At 63.5% G+C, this 23,350-nt stretch overlaps 1 protein-coding gene across 1 annotated transcript in view; it reads left to right on the forward strand.

Annotated features, from left to right (window-relative positions):
- Window positions 1-23,350, forward strand: part of LOC134419370 (plectin-like) — a 98,736-nt gene that overhangs the window by 67,519 nt on the left and 7,867 nt on the right. Inside the window, exons 48-73 of the mRNA XM_063158507.1 lie at window positions 138-302; window positions 502-641; window positions 1,014-1,173; window positions 1,248-1,332; window positions 1,861-2,102; window positions 2,200-2,319; window positions 2,415-2,522; window positions 2,603-2,821; window positions 3,044-3,247; window positions 3,319-3,550; window positions 3,670-3,896; window positions 4,070-4,192; window positions 5,197-5,298; window positions 5,419-5,520; window positions 6,471-6,617; window positions 7,530-7,685; window positions 10,098-10,295; window positions 10,934-11,062; window positions 12,548-12,718; window positions 12,844-12,999; window positions 14,584-14,790; window positions 15,913-16,032; window positions 17,107-17,276; window positions 20,018-20,177; window positions 21,505-21,702; window positions 23,160-23,285. Of these exons, the coding sequence (XP_063014577.1) occupies window positions 138-302; window positions 502-641; window positions 1,014-1,173; window positions 1,248-1,332; window positions 1,861-2,102; window positions 2,200-2,319; window positions 2,415-2,522; window positions 2,603-2,821; window positions 3,044-3,247; window positions 3,319-3,550; window positions 3,670-3,896; window positions 4,070-4,192; window positions 5,197-5,298; window positions 5,419-5,520; window positions 6,471-6,617; window positions 7,530-7,685; window positions 10,098-10,295; window positions 10,934-11,062; window positions 12,548-12,718; window positions 12,844-12,999; window positions 14,584-14,790; window positions 15,913-16,032; window positions 17,107-17,276; window positions 20,018-20,177; window positions 21,505-21,702; window positions 23,160-23,285 (4,167 nt within the window). The remainder of the gene's footprint in view (window positions 1-137; window positions 303-501; window positions 642-1,013; window positions 1,174-1,247; window positions 1,333-1,860; window positions 2,103-2,199; window positions 2,320-2,414; window positions 2,523-2,602; window positions 2,822-3,043; window positions 3,248-3,318; window positions 3,551-3,669; window positions 3,897-4,069; window positions 4,193-5,196; window positions 5,299-5,418; window positions 5,521-6,470; window positions 6,618-7,529; window positions 7,686-10,097; window positions 10,296-10,933; window positions 11,063-12,547; window positions 12,719-12,843; window positions 13,000-14,583; window positions 14,791-15,912; window positions 16,033-17,106; window positions 17,277-20,017; window positions 20,178-21,504; window positions 21,703-23,159; window positions 23,286-23,350) is intronic.

Consider the following 23,350-nt stretch of genomic DNA (forward strand, 5'->3'; position numbering starts at 1 on the left):
AGGACCCCACGGGCTGGACAGGGTCCCACTGTCACCAGTATCACCTCGGAGAGAGTGCACGGTGTGGGGGCTCCTGCCCAGCCCCATGGCTGCCCTCCACGTGCCCACACGGCCAGCTTAGCCACCTCTCCCCACAGGTGTCTTCACGGGCTGTGCCCGTCCCAGAGGAGGCAGCAGAGAAGGGCCAGGAGACGCTGGAGCGGCTGCTGGCCTGGGTGGCAGACATGGAGGAGCTGGTGAGCAACCAGAAGCCGCCGTCGGCGGAGGCCAAGGTGGTGAAGGCGCAGCTGGAGGAGCAGAAGGTCAGCCGGCGTGTCCCGCCCACGCGTGTCCTTGCGGGGATTAGGGGGCCAGGGCTCCAGCCCAGGGCTGTGCTGGGGTGGGAGGGGTGCACAGGAGTGCCCAGCACGGTGTCCCTGCTTCCTGCAGCTCCCTGGGTTCCAGCCCAGGGGTTCGAGGGGTGCACAGGAGTCCCCAGATCGGTGTCCCCTGTCCCTGCAGCTCCTGAAGCGCCTGCTGGAGGAGCGGAGGCCACGTGTGGAGCTTGTCCTGCAGGACAGACTGACGGCACCCGAGGGCAGCACTGGCCTCTTCAGCCTCGGGGAGAGGTGGGACAAGCTGATGCAGGAGGCTGAAGCCAGGTGGGTCAGGGGCCAGGTCCTCATCACTGGGCTGGCATCCACGTCCTGCTGGCACCGGCTCTGCCCTCTGGTGTCCCACACACGGGGTCTCTGTGACACCCTGATGTCCCTGTGCTCTGCCCCGCTGGCACTGGGGCCACCATGATGGAGGGACTGTCCCCATCACATGTGCTGGGGCTGCATGGACAGCTTGTCACATAGCCCTTCCCCCTGGTCCCTCTGTGGGACACTGTTCCCCTCTGTGGGGACACTGGCGTTGCTGTGTCCCTCACTTCAGGGCAGCACGGGGCATGGACATGCTGGTGATGGGGAGAGGGGGCTTTGCTGGCCCGGACACTGTCACTGCCCACCTCACCAGCCCTCCTGGTGCAGGTATGGCTGCCTGGAGCGGATCCTGCCAGCAGCCCAGGGCTTCCAGGAGGCTGTGGATGCCTTCCAGGAGTGGCTGGGTGCCACAGAGAGGCAGCTGGCCCAGCTCTGGCGTGCTGATGGCTGTGTGGGCCGCGTGCAGGACGCCCACCAGCAGACTCAGGTGGGCACAGGTCGGGCGCGGGGTGGGCACAGGGTGGGCACGGGCACCTGTGTCATCACTGGTCACTGCTACAGGCCCTCTGTGAGGAGATCCGCGGGCGGCTGGGGGAGCTGGATGGAGCCCTGGAGAGCGGGCAGCGCGTCCTGGAGCTGGTGACAGGCGAGTGGCAATGGCTGGGAGTGGTGGCCACAGGGACTTGGGATGGGACGAGAACAGACAGAGGCAGCCCAGGCCAGCAAGGGGGCCCCGGGCACTGGGGGTCTTTGGGGTGTGCTGATCACCACCAGAAGCTGTGCTGTGGTGTGAGGGGCAATAGCACCTCAGGGGATGCAGAGGGGACAGGGTAGAGCCCTTGGGTCAGAGCTGGGGTGGGACAGGGTTTAGTGGTGAGGTGGGACAGGGTTCAGTGTTGAGGTGGGGCAGGATTCAGTGTCGAGGTGGGACAGGGTTCAGTGGTGAGGTGGGTCTTGCTGGCAGAGAGATGAGGGGCCAGAGCTGGATGTGGGAGCAGGAGGAGCAGGGGTAGGAGAGGGAAAAGGTCAGGACAGAGTGATTGCCACGTGGCTGGAAGCTGTCGGTGTGGCCAGTTCCATGTCCAAGGATGCCAGTGCGGTGGCACTGATGCCAGTGTGGTGGCACTGATGGCAGTGTCACAGTGGCACTGATGGCGGTGTTGCGGTGCCACAGGGGAGGAGGCCCAGCTGACTCAGGAGAAGATGGAGTCACTGAGGATGCGCTACCTCATCGTGGGCCAGAGCAGCGCTGACACCGCTCACCGGCTGGGGCAGACCCTGGAGGCCTCGTCTCGCCTGGGCACAGCCCCTGAGGACCTGGCACTGTGGCTGAGCCGCATGGAGAAGGAGCTGGGCGAGCAGGAGAGCCAGCAGGATGGCCAGGAGCCCTCAGTCACTGCCAGTGACAGGGAGAAGGTTTGGAACACTGGGCTCCCTGAGCCCCTCACCATTCCCAGTGTCGGTCCTGGTGCATTCACACCCTCCCTGGCTGACGTCTGCCCCTCCGCTGCAGTTTGAGCAGGTCCTGGAGTCCCAGCTCAGCCGCGTGGCCGGGCTGGGTGAGCGGCTGGAGGAGATTGGCCGGGTGCAGCTGGATGCTGAGGCTCTCCGCTCGCAGCTCTCCGAGCAGAAGGTGGGTCTGCAGCAGTGCCCAGGGGTACAGGGGGCACTGGGCTTGGCATCCCCATCCCTGCCAGGACCTGGCACCCACCTGTGGCTCCATTCCAGCTGCTCTCTGCCGAGATCCTGCACTGCCGGGGCCTCATTGAGCGTCTGCTGGGCTTCTCGGAGCCGCTGCTGCGCTGCTGCCCTGAGCCCCTGCGGCAGCGCCTTCAGGTGAGCTGCGAGGGTGCCAGGGGACATTACCAGCGCCCAGGGATGGCTGTGCCCTGTGTGGTGACTCCCTGTCTCCACAGCCGTCGGTGCAGGCGCTGCGGGAGCGCACGGAGCAGCTGTCCCTGCGCAGCGGCGCCTGTGCCGTGCAGCTGGAGCACGCCCAGTCCCTGCTCACCCAGTTCTCTGAGGCCCTCGAGGAGCTGCTGCCCTGGCTGGAGGAGACGCAGGCCCTGGGGGTGCAGCTCTCGCCCAACGCCATCAGCTACGAGGCCTTCAAGGAGCAGCAGGCACTGCTGCAGGTGTGGGCAGGGCAGGGGCAAAAGGGACTCGCTTGGCCACCCCGCAGGTGGGAACGGTGATGGGATGGGGGTGGCACCGCCATGGGCACCATTGGGCTGGGACACCCAGCTAGCAGGAGCCCTCTGGGAGCAGCACCGGGTGCAGCAGCACATCCCTGTGGGGCGAATCCCACGGGGCACATCCCACCCCAATGCACCCCCACGGCTCTTCCCCGCTGCCAGAGCCTGCGGGAGGCCATCGCCGAGCACCGGCCGCTGGTGGGGAAGCTGCAGCGCGTGTCGGCGCAGCTGCTGGACCTGAGCCCCGAGCAGGGAGCCCCGTTCCAGCGGCGCTGGCAGGAGCTGGAGGAGCAGTATGGCCACATCCGCGAGCGCGTGCGCCAGGCGGCGACTCTGCTGGAGGATGCCCTGCCGCGATACAGCCAGGTATGCCCACCGCTGCCCTGGTGGGGCGCATCCCCGGGGCCATACCTTCAAGTCACTGGGCTGGTCCACAGCTGTCAGAGCGCATGGACCTGCTGCTGGAGTGCCTGGAGCGGCTGCAGAGCCGGCTGCAGAGCCAGCCCCCCATCCGTGGCGATGCGGCCCATCTGAGGGAGCAGATCCGGGAGAACAGCCTGGCCCTGGGCGAGCTGGAGAAGCTCGGGGTGGCCCTGGAGGGGATCCGAGCACAGGGCGAGGAGCTGCTGGCCACCGTGCAGGCGGTCAGCTCCGACGCCGCGGACAGAGGTACCGGCATGGAGGGGTGGGCACGGCATGGCTGGCAGGAGATCTGTGTCCCTGTCAGGGCCTGTGTGGGTGCTGGGGCCCTCGCGGCACCCCGATCCCTGACCCGCTGTGCCCTGTAGGGATCCAGGAGCGCACCGAGCAGCTGCTGTCACTGTGGGGCTGCCTGCACGGCCGCTGCCAGGAGCGGGAGCGGTGGCTTCGGGAGCTGCTGGCACTGGCCGAGCGCTTCTGGCATGGCCTGTCTGAGCTGGCTGTGGCGCTCAGTGACACCCAGCAGCTCGTGCTGGGCCTGGAGGAGGCTGGTGGTGAGCCCGAGGCCATCCGCACGCGGCTGCGCACCATGCAGGTATGGCTGGGTGGGGGCTTGCTGGGCAGTGCCATGACATGGGCAGCCTCTGGTGTGGGCAGTGCCCTGGCCAGCCTTTGGGGTGGGCAGTGCCCTGGACAGATCCTGGTGTGGGCAATGCCCTGGGCAGTCCCTGGTGTGGGCAGCCCTGAGCAGCCCTGTGCCCTGCGCAGGCTCTGCGGGAGGACATTGACGCGCTGCAGGGCGAGCTGGACACACTGGGCAGCCTGGGCGTGGAGCTGATGGCATCCTGTGGGGACCCCGACAAACCTGATGTCACCAAGAGCCTGGACGATGTGAGTGTCCTTGGGGCTGGGTTCAGGGAGGGACATCCTGGGGGTGTGAGGATGCTGCTTGTGGGGGTGGCGTGTCCCCGATGCCCAGCAGTTCCACTGACCCCCACAGTGCTCCCCACTGACCCCCACACAGCTCCTGTGCCCCGGCACTCTTGTGGTGTCTCCAGACCTAGATGTCCATGTGGTGCCACTCCTGTGCCGCCCCTGTGCCCCTGGCCCTTGTGACACCTACACCCTGTCCCCCCGAGGCACTGCTGACCCCTGTGCCCTGTCTACCTTGTCCTCCACATCTGGCCCCCCCGTGCCCCAGCCCCACTGTGCCACCACTGACCACTGTGCCCTGTCCACTCTGTCTCCCTGTGCCCTGTCCACCCTGTCCCCCCCATCCCCCTGCACTCTGGCCCTGCTGTGGCACCTCTGACCCCCCTGCCCTGTCCACTTTGTGCACCCTGTCTCCCTGCACCCTGGCCCCACTGTGGCACCACTGACCCTTGTGCCCTGTCCACCCTGTCCCCCACGTCCTGTCCCCCAGCATCCCAGCCCCACTGTGGCACCACTGACCCCCATGCCCTGTCCACCCTGTCCCCCATGCCCTGGCCCCGCTGTGGCACTGCTGACCCCTGTGCCCTGTCCATGCTGTCCCCCCACTCCCTGACCCCACTGTGGCACCACTGACCCCTGTGCCCTGTCCATGCTGTCCCCCACATCCTGTCTCCATGTGCCCTGGCCCTGCTGTGCCCCCACTGACCCCTGTGCCCTGTCCACCCTGTCCCCCATGTCCCGTCCCCCTGTGCCCCGCTGTGGCACCACTGACTTCCGTGCCCTGTCCCACTGTCCCCCTGTGCCCTGTCCCTGGGTTGGCACCACTGACCCCTGTGCCCTGTCCACCCTGCGCCCCCTGTGCCCCAGCCCTGCTGTGGCACCACTGACCCCTGTGCCCTGTCCACACTGTCCCCCCATGCACGGCCCCGCTGTGCCCGCACTGACCCCCGTGCCCGGCGCAGCTCTACTCCTCCTGGCACAGCCTGAGCCGGGTGTGGACGGAGCGGAACGGGCGCCTCGAGGAGCAGCTCCAGGCCGCCCTCAGCTACCAGGACACCATGCAGGTGGGTTTGGGGGCAGATCCCCCATGGAGGTGGCAGTGTCACCCTCCTGTCCCCACTCAGGGGTCTGAGGGACCGTGGGGTCACCACGGGTCCCCAACCCCGCGTGTTCCCTGTCCCCAGCGGCTGCTGGAGTGGCTGGACGCGGCCGAGCTGCGCATCGCCGAGGAGTTCCTGGTGGGCGGCGACCTGGACATGGTGCAGCAGCAGCTGGCTGAGCTCAAGGTGATGAGATGTTCTGTGCCAGGCTGGGCTGGGCTGTGCCAAACTGTGCTGTGCCACTCCTGGCTGGGCTGTGCTGTGCCAAACTGTTCTGTGCCGTGCTAAATGGTGCTGTGCCACACTGAGCTGTGCTGTGCCAAACCGTGCTGTGTCGTGCCAAACTGTACTGTGCCATGCTAAACAGTGCTGTGCCATGCCAAACCGTTCTGTGCCGCACTAAACCATGCCATGCCGTGCTGTGCTGTGCCATGCTGGGCTGTGCTGTGCCGTGCCAAACCATGCTGGGCCAAGCTGGGCTGTGCTGTGCCACACCATGCTGTGCCGAGCCGGGCTGTGCTGTGCCAGACAGTGCTGTGCCACGCTTGGCCATGCTGTGCCGCACCAAATCGTGCTGGGCCGTGCTGTGCCACACTAAACTTTGCTGTGCCATGCCAAACTGTGCTGTGCCAAGCTTGGCCGTGCTGTGCCATGCCAGGCCATGCTGTGCCGTGCCAAACTGTGCCGCACCACACCGGGCCATGCCGTGCCATGCCAAACTGTGCTGTGCTGGGCCATGCTGTGCTGCACTAAACTGTGCTGTGCCACACCGGGTTGCACTGTGCCATTCCAAACCATGCTGTGCCACACTAAACTGTGCTGTGCCACGCCAAACCATGCTGGGCTATGCTGTGCCATGCCGTGCCACATCATGCCCTGATCCCTGGGGGCTGGCAGGGGCAGGGAGGGCAGCAGGTGCTCCAGGCAGAGGTTGGATGGATTGGGATGGCACCTTGGACAGTGCCCGTGCCCCAGTGCACAGGGTGGCAAAGTCCTGCCTGGGGTGGCCCCCACGAGTCCCTGAGGTGCTTGGGCACCTCCAGAGGAGCAGCTCAGGGCCTGGAGCCTGTGCTGTGCCATGTGTGTGGAGCCCTGGGGTCGGGCTGACCCTGTCACCAACCGGTGCCACCCGCCAGGAGTTCAAGCGGGAGCTGTACCAGTGCAAGGTGGACGTGGAGAGCCTGCGGCACCAAGGGGGCACAGGGCAGGGGGACCCCCCGGCCACACTCTGCGACTTCCGCCAGCGCTGGGACCACCTGGAGGAGGAGATTGTCAGCAGACAGGTGGGCAGGGGGCACAGGGGGCACAAGGCAGGGCTGGCAGGTGGGGAGGGAGCACAGGGCAGGACTGGCAGGACAGGGGCGTGCTGTGAATGTGCTGGGGGGTACGGGGCTGGGTCAGCGTGGGGGGCTGCAAGTGGGCACTGGGTGGGTGCTGGGTGGGTGCCCATGGCTGGGTGGGCAGTGGGTGGCTGCCTAGGGTCAAGTGGGCACTGATTGAGCACTGTGTGGGCACTGGTTGGGCACTGGGTGGCTGCCCAGGGCCAGGTGGGCACTGGGTGGGTGCCCAGGGATGAGTGGGCACTGGCTGGGCACTAGGTGGGCACTGGTTGGTTGCCCAGGGTCGTGTGGGTGCTCTGTGGGCACTGGGTGAGCACTGGATGGGTGCCAGGTGCTCTGTGGGCACCGTGTGGGCACTGGGTGGCTCTCCAGGGCCATGTGGGGACTGGGTGGGCACTCAGTGGGTGTTCAGGGCTGTATGGGCACTGGATGGGTGCCCAGGACCGTGTGGGCAGTGGGTGAGCAGTGGATGGGCACTGGATGGGTGCTCAGAGCCAGGCGGGCACTGGATGTGTGCCGGGTGCTCTGTGGGCACTGGTTGGGCACTGGGTGGGTGCCCAGGGCCAGGTGGGCACTGGGTGTGTGCCAGGTGTTCTGTGGGTGCCCAGGGCCATGTGGACACTGGGTGAGCACTGGGTGTGTGCCGGGTGTTCTGTGGGCACTGGGTGTGTGCTCAGAGCCAGGTGGGCACTGGTTGGGCACTGGGTGGCTCTCTAGGGCTATATGGGCACTGTGTGTGTTCTCAGGGCCAGGTGGGCGCTGTGTGGGCACCGCGTGTGTGCCAGAAGCTCTGTGGGCACCCAGGGCCATGTGGGCTGCCCTTCCCTCCCCTGACCCCACGTTTCCCTCCCGCAGCACCAGCTGGAGGCGGCGCTGCTGGGGCTGGGGCAGTTCCACACGCAGCTGGCCGAGCTGCTGCAGTGGCTGAGCCGCACCGGGGAGCAGCTGCGCGGCCCCGCGCCCCTGCGGCCCGACCTGCAGAGCTGCGAGATCGAGCTGGCCAAGCACAAGGTGAGCCTGCACCAGGGCTGGGGGACACACGAGCACAGCCATGGTCACACTGCTGGCGTGGGGGTCCTGGGGGTCCTGGATGTGGTGCCGCCCCCAGGGTGGGTGTCCTGGTCAGGGTGGGTGTCCTGGGGGTCCTGGTCATGGTAACACATCAGAGTGTGTGCCCTGGCCATGGTGGCACCGCCAGGGTGGGTGTCCTAGTCAGGATGGGTGTCCTGGCTGTGGTTGTGCCCCAGGGTGGGTGTCCTGGTCAGAGTGAGTGTCCTGGTCATGGTGGCACCCCCTGGGTGTGTGTCCTGGCTGTGGTGGCACCCCCAGGGTGGGTGTCTTGGTCATGGTGGCACTCCCAGGTTGGGTGTCCTGGCCAGGATGGGTGTCCTGGCTTTGGTGACACTCCAGGGTATGTATCCTGGTCAGGGTGGGTGTCTTGACCCTGGTGACACCCCGGGCTGGGTGTCCTGGCTGTAATGGCACCCCAGGCTGGGTGTCCTGGCCCCAGGGCGCTGCCTGGCCCCCCCCTCGGATGCAGCAGCAGCTGGGCCGGGCAGGCTGCAGCACAGGACGCGTCCCCTCCCTCGGTGACAGCACGGGAGGAATGAGCTGTCCCAGGGCCGGCCCCGTGCCACAGCCCTGTGCCCGGGCATGCTCCTGACGTGCCTGACATGGGCGAGGCTGCGAGGCCCGGGCTGTCCCTGCTCCAGGGAGGCCGTGAAAGGGGTACCTGTCCCTTTTGCCCCTGTCTCATTTGCCTCTGTCTCATTTGCCCCTGTCTCCTCTGCCTCTGTCTCCGCTGCCCCTGTCCCGCTGCCCCTGTCCTCTCTGCCCCGTCCCCTCTGCCCCTGTCCTTCTGCCCCTATCCCTGCCGCTCTGCTGAAACGAATTGGCAAATCCTGTACCTCGGCCCTGCCTCTCACCCTGGCACCAGCCTGGAGGCACCCATGGGTGCCATCCCTGCCCAGCGTGGCACTGTCACTCCCCAGGGCTGCGGTGGCAGCAGTGCTGGGGGCAGCAGAGCTGTTTCGGGGCGAGGGGCTTTAGGAATGCAGGTGTGGGTGTGCCTACCAGGTTTAGGGGCTTTAGGAATGGGGGTGTGGGTGCCCCTGTCTCTCTGTCCCAGCTGTGACCCCGCCATTCACTCCCCAGTGGCAGCAGTGTTGGGGGCAGCAGAGGTGTCTCGGGGCCAAGGGCTTTAGGAATGCGGGTGTGGGTGTCCCTGTCCCAGCCGTCACTCTGCCACTCCCTCCCCAGTGGTGCTGGGGGCAGCAGAGGTGTGTCAGGGGCTTTAGTAATGCAGGGTGTGGGTGCCCCGTCCCAGCGGTAACCCTGCTGCTCCCTCCCCAGATGCTGGGGGCAGCAGAGGTGTTTTGGGGTGAGGAGCTTTAGGAATGGGGGTGTGGGTGTCCCTGCCCAGCCCCAGCCATAACCCTGCTGCTCCCTGCCCAGTGGCAGCGGTGCTGGGGCAGCAGAGGTGTCTTGGGAGCTTTAGAAATGGGGGTGTGGGTGCCCCTGTCCCAGCCATAACCCTGCTGCTCCCTCCCCAGTGGCTGCGGTGCTGGGGACATCAGAGCTGTCTCAGGGCCAGGGGCTTTAGGAATGTGGGGTGTGGGTGTCCATGCCGGGTTTAGGGACTTTAGGGGCTTTAGAAATGGGGCTGTCCCTGCCCGACCCCAGCCGTGACCCCGCCATTCCCTCCCCAGTGGTGCTGGGGGCAGCAGAGCTGTCTCGGGGCCACGGGATTTAGGAATGCGGGGTGTGGGTGCCCTTGCCGGGTTTAGGGGCTTTAGGGGATTTAGGAATGCAGGGTGTGGGTGCCCCTGTTGCAGCTGTGACCCCGCCGCTCCCTCCCCAGCAGGGCTGGGGGCAGCAGTTTCAGACTGAGGGGCTTTAGGAATGGGGGTGCGGGTGCTCCTGTCCAGCCCCAGCCGTGACCCCGCCGCTTCCTCCCCAGCAGTGCCGGGGGGCAGCAGAGGTGTCTTGGGGCCAGAGGCTTTAGGAATGCAGGGTGTGGGTGGCCCTCATGGGTTTAGGGGTTTTAGGGGCTTTAGGAATGCTGGTGTGCGTGTCCCTGCCCCTGTCCCAGCCTTGACCCCACCGCTCCCACTGCAGTGGCAGCGGTGCTGGGCAGCAGAGGTGTCTTGGGGGCTTCAGAAATGGGGTTGTGGGTGCCCCCACCACGATCCCAGCCGTGATCCTGCCACTCCTGCCCCAGTGGCAGCGATGATGGGGGCAGCAGAGCTGTCTGGGGGCCAGGGGCTTCAGAAATGGGGGTGTCCCTGCCCAGTCCCAGCCGTGACCCTGCCATCTCCTCCCCAGTGATGCTGGGGGCAGCAGATCTGTTCTGGGGCCAAGGGCTTTAGAAATGGAGTGTCCCTACCGCTGCCCCACACTGTGACCCCGCCGGTCCCTCTCCAGGTGCTGCGCACCGACGTGATGTCGCACGCCCGCACGGTGCAGTCGGTGACCGAGGCCGGGCAGGGGCTGCTGCTCTCCAGCCTGGGCGAGAGCGTGGAGGGGCTGCAGCGCAGCCTGCAGCAGCTGGAGCAGCACTGGGAGCTGGTGCGCAGTGAGACCGAGAGCCGGCAGCTGGAGCTGGAGAACAACCTCAGCCAGGTACAGCTGCGGTGCCCCACGTTGGGCGCCAATATATTGGGATTAAATACCGATATGGCGGATGGAATGGGCCTGGGCTGGTCTGGCCCTTGCTGCTTGACCAGAGATGGCAGCTGTGGTGGTTTCACCTCAGAGACACCTTTGGCTAAGCTGGATGCTGAAGCTGGGTGCTTGGGACAAGTCCAGACATGCAGGAGCTCAGGTTTACCTCTGGTGGAAAGGCTTTAGGCGAGGTGAAGGAAAATGAGTTGGTTCTGCTGGAGGATTTTGATCCAGAGCTTTATTCCTGGCACACAGGCCTCTGAATCCAGCAACAGCTCCAACAGAACCAATGAACCGCGTGGTTGCTGTTCCTTTTAACCCCAGGGAGAGGGGGAGGGAAGGGGTAGGGATCCCACCATCCAGGTAAGGGGGAAATTCTCAGGGGACAAATGACACCTGGATGGCCCAATGTCTCCCAGGGCTGAGTGCCATCTTTTGAACTTCACCAATCACATGACACCCTTTCTGGAATGCCAGGATTGATGGACAGCGCTCAGCGGGGGCAAGGGAGGGGAAGGGAGAGGGTATTGGCACACCTGGGGAAAGAACCGGGATGACTCAAACAGGCTACAACCTGAGCCCCACCTCGCCCCCAGGTGCAGGACATTACGCTGGAAATCACGGAGCTGCTGCAGTGGCTGGAGCAGGTGGAGCTGCAGCTCTTCTGCTCCAAGCCGGCCTGGGGCCACCCGGATGCCACCAAAGAGAAGCTGAACGCACACCTGGTGAGAGCCAGAGGCAGCCTGGGCCCTGATGGAGGACCGGCCCCTGCAGTCTGTTGGTCTCCTGGGGGGATGTGTGACCCAAGTCCACCCTTCTCCACACTGCTGGGCCAGGATCCTTCTCTGCTGCCTCCTCCCCTCAGCCAGGCAGAGCCTGGTGCCCCTCCCTCAGCTGCTCCAGCTCAGAGCAGGAGCCAACCTTGTCCTTGTCCTGAACCTGTTCCTGTCCCCGTCCACATTCCTCTCTTCATCCCCTCTCCCTGTTCACTGTGGCTGTCTCCCTTGTCTCCGTCCTCTGTTCCCATCCCTGTCCCCTGTCTACTTTACCTAACCCCTCCACATCCCCATGCCTGTTCCCATCCCTGTTCCTATGCCTCTTCCCATCCCCATCCCCATTCTCATCCCTGTTCCCATCCTCATCCCTGTTCCCAGCCCCATTCCCATCCTTGTGCTCCCTTTCATCCCCATCCCTGTTCCCATCCCCATCCCCATTCCCATCTCCATCCCTGTCCCCATCCCCATTCCCATCCCCATTCCCAACACCATCCCCATTGCCATCTCTGTTCCCAGCTCCATCCCTGTACCTATCACCCTGCCTGCCCCATTCTCATCCCCACCCCTGTTCCCATTCTCATCCCCATCCCTATTCTCTTTCCCATCCCTGTTCCCTTTCCCATCCCTGTTCCCATCCCTGTTGTCAGCCCCGTTCTCATCCCCATCCCTGTTCCCAACACCATCCCTGTCCCCATCCCTGTTGTCAGCCCCGTTCCCATTCCCATCCCTGTCTCCAGCCCCATTCCCATCCCTGTCTCCAGCCCCATTCCCATCCCTGTTTCCAGCCCCATTCCCATCCACATCCCTGTACCCGTCACCCTGCCTGCCCCATCCACATCCCCATCCCTGTCCCCAGCCCCATTCCCATCCCTGCTCCCATCCCTGTTCCCATTCCCATCCCTGTACCCATCACCCTGCCTGCCCCATTCTCATCCCCACCCCTGTTTCCATTCCCATCCCCATCCCCTGTCCCCAGCCCTGTTCCCAGCCCCACACTCATTCCCATCCCTGTCCCCAACCCCATTCCCATTTCTATTCCTGTTCCCATCCCCATCCTTGTTCCCAACCCCATTCCAATCCCTATCCCCGTTCCCATCCCTATCCTTGTTCCCTGTCTGCTTTACCTGATCCCTCCCTGTTCCCATCCCCATCTCTGTCCCCTGTGTACTTTACCTGACCCCTCCACATCCCCATCCCTGTTCCCATTTCCATCCCCATTCCTGCTCCTGTTCCCAACACCACCCATCTCCATCCCTGTACCCGTCACCCTGCCTGCCCCATCCACATCTCCATCCCCATCCCACTCCCTGTCCCTTCCTCCCCCTGCCCCTTGTCCCGCCGCTGATGCCGCTTCCGCACTATCCCACTGTCCCTCTGCTGACGCCACTGTCCCACTGTCCCGGTGCTGACGCCGCTGTCCTGCTATCCCGGCAGGAGCTGTGCCGGGAGCTGGAGGCGCGGGCCGGTTCCTACCGGGGGCTGCGGGAGCGGCTGCAGCGGCTGCTGGACTCGTGCCGTGCCGGCCGGCCCTGCAGCACCGAGCACAGCCTGCGCCTGCTGGAGCAGAAGTGGGACAGCGTCCAGGCCGAGGCCCAGGAGAGGAAGGTGTGCGGGGGGCTGTGGAGGGCTCTGACCCGCGGGGGGCTCCCCCTGAGCAGACCGGGTCAGGAGCAGGGCAGCCGGTGCCCACCAGTGCCTGCCGTGCCCACCGGTGCCCACCGTGCCCACAGGAGCGCCTGGCCGAGGGGCTGATGGTCAGTACCGAGTTCCACGGCTCGGCGCAGGAGCTGCTGCGCTGGGTGGCCCACGCCGAGGAGCTGCTGGGGTCCCCTGCGCCCCCCAGCTTCGTCCTGGACACCGTCACCGCGCAGATCCAGGAGCACAAGGCAAGAGCAGGGCCTTCGGAGTTGGTTTTGGGGCTGGGGTCTGTCCCAGGGGTGCCCGGGGCGAGTGGCACGTGTGTCCCTGTGGCAATACAATCCAGCAGCACAAGGCAAGAGCGGTGCCCTCAGGGCTGGTTGGTGGGGCGGGGGTCTGCCCCAGGGGTACCCAGGGTGAATGGCACCTGCAGGGTGCCCAGGGCGAGTGGCACATGTGTGCGTACCTGTGGCACTATGATCCAGGAGCACAAGGCAAGAGTGACGCCCTGGTTTGTGGGGCGAGGGTCTGCCCCAGGGGTGCCCGGGGCGAGTGGCACGTGTGTCCCTCTCATAAATGACACAAAATGAACGATGCTCACAGACTGAGATGTCCGAGGCAAAAAAGGGTGTGTTTTACTTCCGCACCTTGATATTTATAGAATTCCAAAAGTCACCAGGGATTGGAGGATGGAATTCCCTCCTCTCCAACCACACTGGTCAAACCAACAGCCCGTCAATTCTCTCCTCCTCCAGAACGGGATGCAAAACAATCATTATTTACATGAAAAGCACATAAGAAACAAAAATGTAAACATCAGAATACTTAGAAGCACTTTAGAAGAACAGGGCACCATGTCCCCCACCACAGCAGAGCGAGCAAGCTCTGTTACTGGAATTTACCAATATTGCAGATGGGACATGCCTTGGCCCTTGATGCTGAACCTAATGGGGGGCAACTGTGGTGTTTCACCCCACAGACACTTTTGGCCTGGTGTGTGTGTGGTGTTTCACCCCACAGACACTTTTGGCCGGCTGGGTGTGTGGTGTTTCACCCCATTTTTGGCTGGCTGGGTGTGTGGTGTTTCACCCCACAGACATTTTTGGCTGGTTGGGTGTGGGGTGTTTCACCCCACAGACACTTTGGGCTGGCTGGGTGTGTGGTGTTTCACCCCACAGACACTTTGGGCTGGCTGGGTGCTGCAGCTGGGCCCGTGGGGACAAGTCCAGGCCTGCAGGAGCTCTGGTGGTGCTGGGATGGAGCTTCCCCCCATAACAGGGGCTGCTCCTCAGGTTTCCCTCTGCCGGAGAAGCTTTAAGGGGATAGTGAAGGAAAGGAGTCGGTTCTGATGGAGGGTTTGGATCCAGAGCTTTATTCTGGCCCACAGGCCTCTGAATTCAGCAACTCCTCCAACAGAACGCCCTGAGCCTGCGCTGTTCCTTTGAACCCCGGGGAGAGGGGCAGGGAAGGGGCAGGGAGCCACCAGCCAGGGACAGGAGGGGAGGGACAAAGGGACAAAGGACACCTGGATGGCCCAATGCCCCCAGGGGTAGAGGGCATCCTTTGAATCTGCCAATCACTCGAGGCCCTTCTGGAATTCCAGGAGGGACAGACAGTGCTGGGAGGGAAAAGGAGAGGTGGCTGACACACCTGGCAGGGAATTATCAGTGAAGGGACCCAAGTTCTGGGGTAAACCCTGAAATAACACTGCAACACTCTGTGCCCCATCCCAGCCTGTGCCTGGTGCTCCGTGTCCCCTCCTGGCACGGGCTGTGTCTGGGGGCTCCTCACCCGCCCCAGGACCCCCACCCTGAGCTGCCCCCTCCCCGCAGGCCCTGGTGAAGGAGGCGAACGCGCACGGGGAGAAGCTGGGCGGCCTGGAGGCCGTGGCCGCGCGCCTCAAGGATTTCAGTCGGAAGCAGGACGGGGCCGTCATCCAGAACCTGGTGCTGGCAGCCCGGGAGAGGCTGGGCAAGGTCCTGCAGCGGGCAGCAGAGAGGGGAGCCGTGCTGGAGGAGGCCCGGAAACGCAGCAAGCAGGTACCGGGACACAGCCGGGGCTGGGGAGGGGGCTCTGCACCTTGGCTGGCTTTGGACACACACCTGGAGGGACAGGACACGGGGAATGACTTCCCAGTGCCAGAGAGCAGGGATGGATGGGATAGGGGGAAGAAATTCTGCCCTGGGAGGAGGGTTTCCTGGAGAAGCTGTGTCTGCCCCATCCTCGGACGTGTCCAAGGCCAGGTTGGACAGGGCTTGGAGCAGCAGTGGAAGGTGTCCCTGCCCATGCCAAGGGGCTGGAACTGAATGGGCTTTGAGGTCCTTCCAACCCAAACCATCCTGGGACTGTTGATTCCATGACATGGATCCTGCTGGGACATGTGCCAGTAAGGGACTCCATGGCTCTGGTGCTGTCACTGTGCTGTACTGGCCCATGAATTTCTTCCCATGATCTTGGGAAGAAATTCTTCCCTTGAGGGAGGTTTCCCGGAGAAGCTGTGTCTGCCCCATCCTCAGAAGTGTCCAAGCCAGGTTGGACAGGGCTTGGAGCAGCCTGGGACGGTGAAAGGTGTCCCTGCCCATGGCAGGAGGGTGGAACTGGATGGGCTTTGAGGTCCTTCCAACCCAAACCGTCCTGGGACTGTTGATTCCATGACATGGATCCTGCTGGGAGATGTGCCAGGAAGGGACTCCATGGCTCTGGTGCTGTCACTGTGCTGTACTGGCCCATGAATTTCTTCCCATGATCTTGGGAAGAAATTCTTCCCTGTGAGGGGGGTTTCCCAGAGAAGCTGCGTCTGCCCCCATCCTCTTACGTGTCCAAGGCCAGGTTGGACAGGGCTTGGAGCAAGCTGGGCTAGTGGAAGGTGTGGCAAGGGGGTGGAAGTGGATGGGCTTTGAGGTCCTTCCAGCCCAAACCATCCCGGGACTGTTGATTCCATGTCATGGATCCTGTTGGGAGCTGGCCCAGGAGGGGACCCCATGGCTCTGGTGCTGTCACTGTGCTGTCCTGGTCCATGGTTTGCCCCGTGGTGGTGGCCAGGCCGTGTCACTCCCTTGTGTGGCCCCATGGCTCCTGTTTGGGTGGCCTCACATCCACTTTGCTGCTGGATCCCCCCCCCGAGCCCCCTGCAGCCCCCTGAGCCCTGCCCTGCCCTGCAGTTCAGCGAGTCCCGGCGGCTGCTCCTGGACTGGATGGACGAGGTGGAGCAGAGCCTGGAGGAGCCTCAGGACGCGGCCACCAGCCAGGAGGAGATCAAGTGCCAGCTGGCTGAGCACAAGGTGGGGCTGCCCCTCGTGCTCCTCGGCACGGGGGGTGCAGAACTGGGCTTCTGGGGGGTCCCCAGCTCCTGGGGGGTTGGACAATACCCCAGGGTCTCAGGTTGCTGTTGGTAATTGCTGCCCTGAGATGTGCAGGATGTCTCTGCTTCGGCCCGCGCAGCTGAAGAACGAGTCTGGACTCTTCACTTTTCAGTCTTGAGGTTGTTTATTAATTCTTATCTATAAAATTTTCTTTCTGCCCAGCCGAGATCTGCTCAGCAGGGCAGCCACAGGCACTCTGACCACCCCTGAGGTGGTGTTGTCCTTTTATACTACAAACTACATATAACATATTTACGCTTAATTCCCAATACCCATCACCTATGTTAGACAGTGAGCTTCTACTCTAAACCGATCCCAAAGTGCCAGCATCACAGCAGAAAATGGAGAACAAGAAGAAGGAAAAAGGCTGGACATGCCCAGATTCCTCTATCTTGTCCCCATACCAAAAATCCTAAAATCTACATTTTCACCCTGTGATCATTTTATTATTACACCATTCAAAACAGTGTGACTTTCAGGTCCTCATGCAAAGTTGGCAACTTGCTCCAGGGGTCAAAATCAAATCCCCAGGTGTTCTGAGCTGTGTGCCAGGATCTCTGAGCCCCCGGCGGGGTCCTCGGCAACTCTGGACACCCAGAGGGATGTGCTGAGCTGACACCAGGGCCATCCTGCAGTGCTTGGAGACCTTGGGGGAGTGCTGGGCTGAGGGGTGTTGGGCATTTAGGGCATCCCAACCACCCCACAGCCCCGGGGAGAGCAGGAAGTGTCCTTCTCCAGCTGGGGGACCCAGCACCCAGGGGGAACACCCAGCACCAGGGGGTTTGGACAACACCCTAGGGCCATCCTGCAGTGCTGGGAGACCTTGGGGGAGCGCTGGGCTGAGGGGTGTTGGGTTTGTAGGGCATCCCAACCGCCCCAGAGCCCTTGAGGGAGCAGGGAGTGTCCTTCTCCAGCTGGGGGACCCAGCCCTGCCCACTCCGTGTGGTGGCTCTGGGCTGTCCCTGGGTGCCCACACTGTCTGTGCCCCTGCAGGCGTTCCAGAAGGTGCTGCGGGCCAAGCGCCCGGTGTACGAGGCCACGCTGCGGAGCGGGCGGGCGCTGCGGGAGGGGGCGCGGCTGCCCCAGGACCTGCAGCCGCTGGAGGAGCTGCTGGGGGAGCTGAAGGAGCGCTGGGACGCGCTGTGCAGCCACGCCGCGGAGAGGTGGGGGCGGCGCCGGAGGGGTGGGGTGGGACGGGGATGGGGTGGGGCTGAGGTGTGGGTGGGGTGGGATGGGCTAGGGAAGGGGTTGGGATGGGGATGTGACAGGGAAGGGGTTGGGATGGGGATAGGATAGGGAAAGGGGCCGGGATTCGGCTGGGACAAGGAAGGGGTTGGGATAGGGAAGGGGTTGGGATGGGGATGGGACAGGGAAGGGGTTGGGATGGGGATGGGATGGGAATAGGGATGGAAATGGTGCCCACAGCATTTCTGGGAGGGTTTGGGGTGTAGAGGAACCTTGTGAAGGTTTGGGTGCCCGGGAACCCTGTGCCCACTGCTGTGAGGGTTTGGGGTGCAGGGGAACCCTGTGAGGGTTTGGGGTGGAGGGGAACCCTGTTCCCTTTTCTGTGAGGGTTTGGGTGGTAGGGCAACCCCATTCCCACTGCTGTGAGGGTTTGGGGTGCAGGGGAGCCCTGTGAGGGGTTGGGGTGCAGGACAACCCTTTGCTCACTGGTGTGAGAGTTTGGGGTGCAGGGGACCCCTGTGCCCACTGCGAGGGACTGTTGGTTTCTTTGATGTGGCCTTTCTGTGGTTGTTCATTGACCAGTTTTGAGGGAACTCAGTTTCTTTTTGTCCAGGGGCCATTGACTCACGCAGACAGGATTGTTGGTTTTCCATGACAGCTTCAGGGTGACCGGTGCCATCATGGCCCCTTTCCAAAATCCACTTTCCAGCTGTGGCACGATCTGTTCTCTGCTCGCTCTGAGGGTCCCAGGCGGGCACGTGGAACTGCCCTTTCTCCCTGAGCATCCTCCTCTGGGACCCCATTCCCAGCATTGCTGGGCTCTGCCCTTGGGCTGCAGCTGGGCCCCATCCATGTCCACAATGGCACTGCCAGGACCTGTCCCTGTCCTTAATGGCACTGCCAGGACCTGCCCCTGTCTATAATGGCACCGCCAGGACCTGTCCCTGTCTATAATGGCACTGCCAGGACCTCTCCCTGTCCTTAATGACACCACCAGGACCTGTTCCAGTCCATAACGGCATCTCCAGGACCTGTCCCTGTCCTTAATGGCACTGCAAGGACCCATCCATGCCCATTATGGCATGGCCAGGACCCATCCGTGTCCATAAGGACACAGCCACGACCTGTTCCTGTCCATAATAGTGCTGCCAGGACCGGTTCTTGTCCATAACAGCCCTGCCAGGACCTGTTCCAGTCCATAACGGCACTGCCAGGACCTGTCCCTCTCCATCATGACACCACCAGGGCCCATCCCTGTCCATAATGGCACTGCCAGGACCTGTTCTAGTCCATAATGGTACCTCCAGGAACTTACCCAGTCCATAATGGCACCACCAGGACCTGTCTCTGTCCTTAATGACACCACCAGGACCTGTTCCTGTCCATAATGGTGCCACCAGGGCCTGTCTCTGTCCATTATGGTGCTGCCAGGACCCATCCCAGTCCATAGCAGTCCCACCAGGACCTGTCCCAGTCCATAATGGCACTGCCAGCTCTCTGTGGCAGCCCTGGGGTTCCTCTTTGGGGTGCCCTCGGGTTCTGAGCGTGCCCTGTGCCTGCAGGTAGCACAAGCTGGAGGAGAACCTGCTCAGGACCCATCCCTGTCCATAATGGCACTGCCAGGACCTGTCCCTGTCCATAATGGCACCACCATGACCCATCTTTGTCCATAACGACTCTGCCAGCTCTGTGGTGGCTCTGGGGTGCCCCCCCAGGTGCCCACACTGCCCTGTGCCCCTGGCAGGCAGCACAAGCTGGAGGAGAACCTGCTCAGGACCCATCCCATCCATTAACGGCCCTGTGAGGACCCATCCCAGTCCATAATGGCACTGCCAGGATCCATGCCAGTCCATAACATCTCTGACAGCTCTCTCTGGTGGCTCTGGGGTGTCCCCATGGGTGCCCCCAGGTGCCCACACTGCCCTGTGCCCCTGGCAGGCAGCACAAGCTGGAGGAGAACCTGCTCAGGACCCATCCATTCCCATAGCAGCCCTGCCCTCTCTGTGTGGTGGCTCTGTGGTGACTCCAGGGGTGCCCACACTGCCCTGTGCCCGCAGGCAGCACAAGCTGGATGAGAACCTGTTCAGGATCCAGCCCAGTCCATAATAGCCCTGCCAGGACCCTGTGGTGGTTCTGAGGTTCCTCTTTGGGGTACCCACACTGCCCTGTGCCCCCGGCAGGCAGCACAAGCTGGAGGAGAACCTGCACAGGACCCATCCCTGTCCATAACGACAATGCCACGACCCTGTGGTGGCTCTGGGGTGACCCCACAGGATGCCCTCAGGTGCCCACGCTGCCCTGTGCCCCTGGCAGGCAGCACAAGCTGGAGGAGAACACGCTCAGGATCCATCCCAGTCCATAGTGGTCCCACCAGGACCCATGCCAGCCCATAATGGCCCTGCCAGCTCTGTATGGCGGCTCTGGGGTTCCTCTTTGGGGTGCCCCCAGGTTCTGAGCATGCCCTGTGCCCCTGGCAGGCAGCACAAGCTGGAAGAGACCCTGCTCAGGATCCAACCCAATCCATAACAGCCATGCCAGGACCCTGTGGTGCCTCTGGGGTTCCTCTTTGGGGTTCTGAGCGTGCCCTGTGCCCCACGGGCAGCACAAGCTGGAGGAGAACCTGCTCAGGATCCATCCCTGCCCATAACAGCCCTGCCAGCTTTCTGTGGCAGCTCTGGGGTTCCTCTTTGGGGTTCTGAGTGTGCCCTGTGCCCCACAGGCAGCACAAGCTGGAGGAGAACCTGCTCTTCTCGGGCAAGTTCACGGACGCGCTGCAGGCGCTCATGGACTGGCTGTACCGCGCCGAGCCGCAGCTCAGCGAGGACGCGCCCGTCGGGGGGGACCGCGACCTGGTCGGGGACCTCATGGACAAGCACAAGGTGGGTGGCCCTGGGGAGGGGTCTGCAGGGACCCCCGGGCTGTGCCCACCCTCGCTGTGGCACAGGAAGGGGCATTGCCTGCTGGGGAGACCCCGGTGTGACCCAGGTTTGGGGTGCCCTCGACCTGGTACGGGGGCACCGTGTGCCCCAGAGATGGGAAGGGGTTGGGGGGCAGGGAAACCCTGTGAGGGTTTGGGGTGCACAGGAGCTGTGAGGGTTTGGGGTGCAGGAGAGCCCTGTGAAGGTTCGGAGTGTACAGGAACCCTGAGCTCACTGCTGTGAGGGTTTGGGGCGCAGGGGAGTCCTGTGAGGGTTTGGGGTGCAGGAAAACTCTGTGAGGGTTTGAGGTGCCCAGGAACCCTATTCCCACTTCTGTGAGGATTGGGGTGCTGGGGTACTCTGCGAGGGTTTGGGATGTAGGGGAGCCCTGTGAGGATTTGGGGTGCAGGAAAACCCTGTGCCCACTGCTGTGACGGTTTGGGGTGCAGGAGAACTCTGTGCCCTTTTCTGTTAGGGTCTGGGGTGCACAGCAACCCTATGCCCATTTTTGTGATTTTGGGGGTGCACAGGAACCCTGTGCTCACTTCTATGAGGGTTTGGGGTGCAGGAAAACCCTGTGCCCACTGCTGTGAGGGTTTGGGGTGCAGGAGAACTCTGTGCCCTTTTCTGTTAGGGTTTGGGGTGCACAGCAACCCTATGCCCATTTTTGTGATTTTGGGGGTGCACAGGAACCCTGTGCTCACTTCTATGAGGGTTTGGGGTGCAGGGCAACTCTGTGAGGGTTTGGGGTGCAGGAAAACCCTGTGACCACTGCAGTGAGGGTTTGGAGTGCACAGGAACCCTGTTCTCACTGCTGTGAGGTTTTGGAGTGCACTGGAACCCTGTGCCTACTGGTGTGAGGGTTTAGGGCGCAGAGTAACCCTGTTCCCACTGCAGTGAGGGTTTGGGGTGCACAGAAGCCCTGTGCCCACTTCTGTGAGGGTTTGGGGTGCAGGAGAGCCCCATTCCCATTGCTGAGAGGGTTTGGAGTGCACAGGAACCCTATGCCCACTGCTGCGAGGTTTTGGGGTGCACAGGAACCCTATGCTCACTGCTGCGAGGTTTTGGGGTGCACAGGAACCCTATGCTCACTGCTGCGAGGTTTTGGGGTGCACAGGAACCCTATGCTCACTGCTGCGAGGTTTTGGGGTACACAGGAGCCCTGTTCCCACTGCTGCGAGAATTTGGGGTGCAGAGGAACCCCATGGCCACTGCTGCGAGGTTTTGGGGTGCAGGGCACCCCTGCCCAGCAGCGGGGTCCCCTTCCCACGGTCCCGCCGCCCCCCAGGTGTTCCAGAAGGAGCTGGGCAAGCGCGCCAGCTGCATCAAGACGCTGAAGCGCTCGGTGCGGGACCTGACGCGGGGCAGCAGCAGCGTGGACTCGCAGTGGCTGCAGCGGCAGGTGGAGGAGCTCAGCACCCGCTGGGACCTGGTCTGCAAACTCTCCCTGGCCAAGCAGGCCCGGCTGGAGGCGGCGCTGCGGCAGGTGAGGGCTGGGGGGCAGCGGGGGAGCCCAAGGGGTTGGGGGGCAGCGGGGGAACCCCTGGGATTGGGGGGCAATGGGGGAGCCCAGGGGATTGGGGGGCAGCACGGGAACCCCTGGGGTTGGGGGCAGGGAGGGAGCCCAGGGGTTGGGGGACAGCAGGGGAGCCCCATGGGGTTGGGGGGCAGCGGTGGAACCTCAGGGTTGGGGTCTATAGTGGAGGAACCTCCGGGGTTGGGGTCTGCAGCAGGGGAACCCCGGGGTGGGGGCAGTGGGGGAACTCCCAGAGTGGGGTCTGCAACAGGGGAGGCCTCAGGTTGGGATCTGCATCAGAGGAATCCCCGGGGTTGAGGTCTGCAGCGGGGGTGACCCCAGGGGTGCTCTGGGGGGGTGCTTGGGCGGGAGCTGTCCATGCTTTGAGGGGTGCTTGGCTGGTGGGTGGCTGTGTTTTGGGGGTTCTCTGTGAGGTGCTCAGTTGGTGGGTGGTCGTGCTTTGGAGGGTGCTCAGGTGCTGTGTGGCTGTGCTTTGAGGGGTGCTCGGCTGGTGGGTGGCCGTGTTTTGGAGAGTTCTCCATGAGGTGCTCGGCTGGTGGGTGGGTGCACTTCCAGAGCACTTCCAGGGTGTTCTGTGGGGTGCTCAGGTGGTGGATGGCCATATTTTGGAGGGTGCTCTGTGGGGTGCTCAGGTGGTGGATGGCCATGTTTTGGAGGGTGCTCCGTGGAGTGCTCAGGTGGTGGATGGCCATGTTTTGGGGAGAGTTTGGGTGATGTGTGGCTGTGTTTTGGGGGTGCTCAGATGGTGGATGGCCATATTTTGGAGGGTGCTCCGTGGGGTGCTCAGGTGGTGGGTGGCCATGTTTTGGGGAGAGTTTGGGTGATGTGTGGCTGTGTTTTGGGGGTGCTCAGATGGTGCATGGCTGTGCTTTGGGGTCTCTGTGGGGTGCTTGGCTATTGGGTGGCTGCATTTCCAGGGCGCTGCAGGCATGGTGGGTGGCTGTGCTTTGGGGAGGTATCCCAGGCTCCCTGGGTGGTGTTGGGGCTGTGCCTTTGGGGTTCTCTGTGGGGTGCCCAGCTCGGGGCGTGGTGCTGCGTGGGGCTCTGAGGTTCTGTCGCAAAGTCCATGGCCAGGTGCCAGGCCAGGTGCCTCTTACAGGTGTGAATGTGTGCACAGTGCCCGGGGCAGGCAGCTGGGTGGCACAGGGTGGCACAGGGAGGCTCAGAGGAAATTGTGTCTCACTTTAGAGCTGGCTGTGGGGTCTCCCTCCATTCCTCTGTGGGAGCAGGCAGCAGGTCTCCCTGGGCACCGCATGCACCCAGTGCCTGTGCCAGGGGTTGGTCCATGCCCAGCTGGGCTCAGGGGCTGGCCAGCAGGTTCAGGGGACCCAGGGGGCTGGTCAGGAGGTTCAGGGGGCTCAGGGGCTGCAGGGTGGGTGCTGAGCAGGTCCCCACTGTGGTGGCAGGCGGAGGAGTTCCACACCCTGGTGCACTCCTTCCTGGGGCGCCTGACGGAGTCGGAGAAGACGCTCAAGTACGGAGTGTTCCCCGAGGAGGAGGCGGCCGTGCACGAGTGCCAGGCCCAGCTGCAGGTGGGTGTCAGCCCCCATTGGCCCCCATTGGCCATCACTGCCCCCCATTGGCCCCCATTGGCGTC

This window comes from Melospiza melodia, chromosome 1 (genome assembly GCF_035770615.1).
Source record: "Melospiza melodia melodia isolate bMelMel2 chromosome 1, bMelMel2.pri, whole genome shotgun sequence".
Classification (NCBI taxonomy): domain Eukaryota; kingdom Metazoa; phylum Chordata; class Aves; order Passeriformes; family Passerellidae; genus Melospiza; species Melospiza melodia.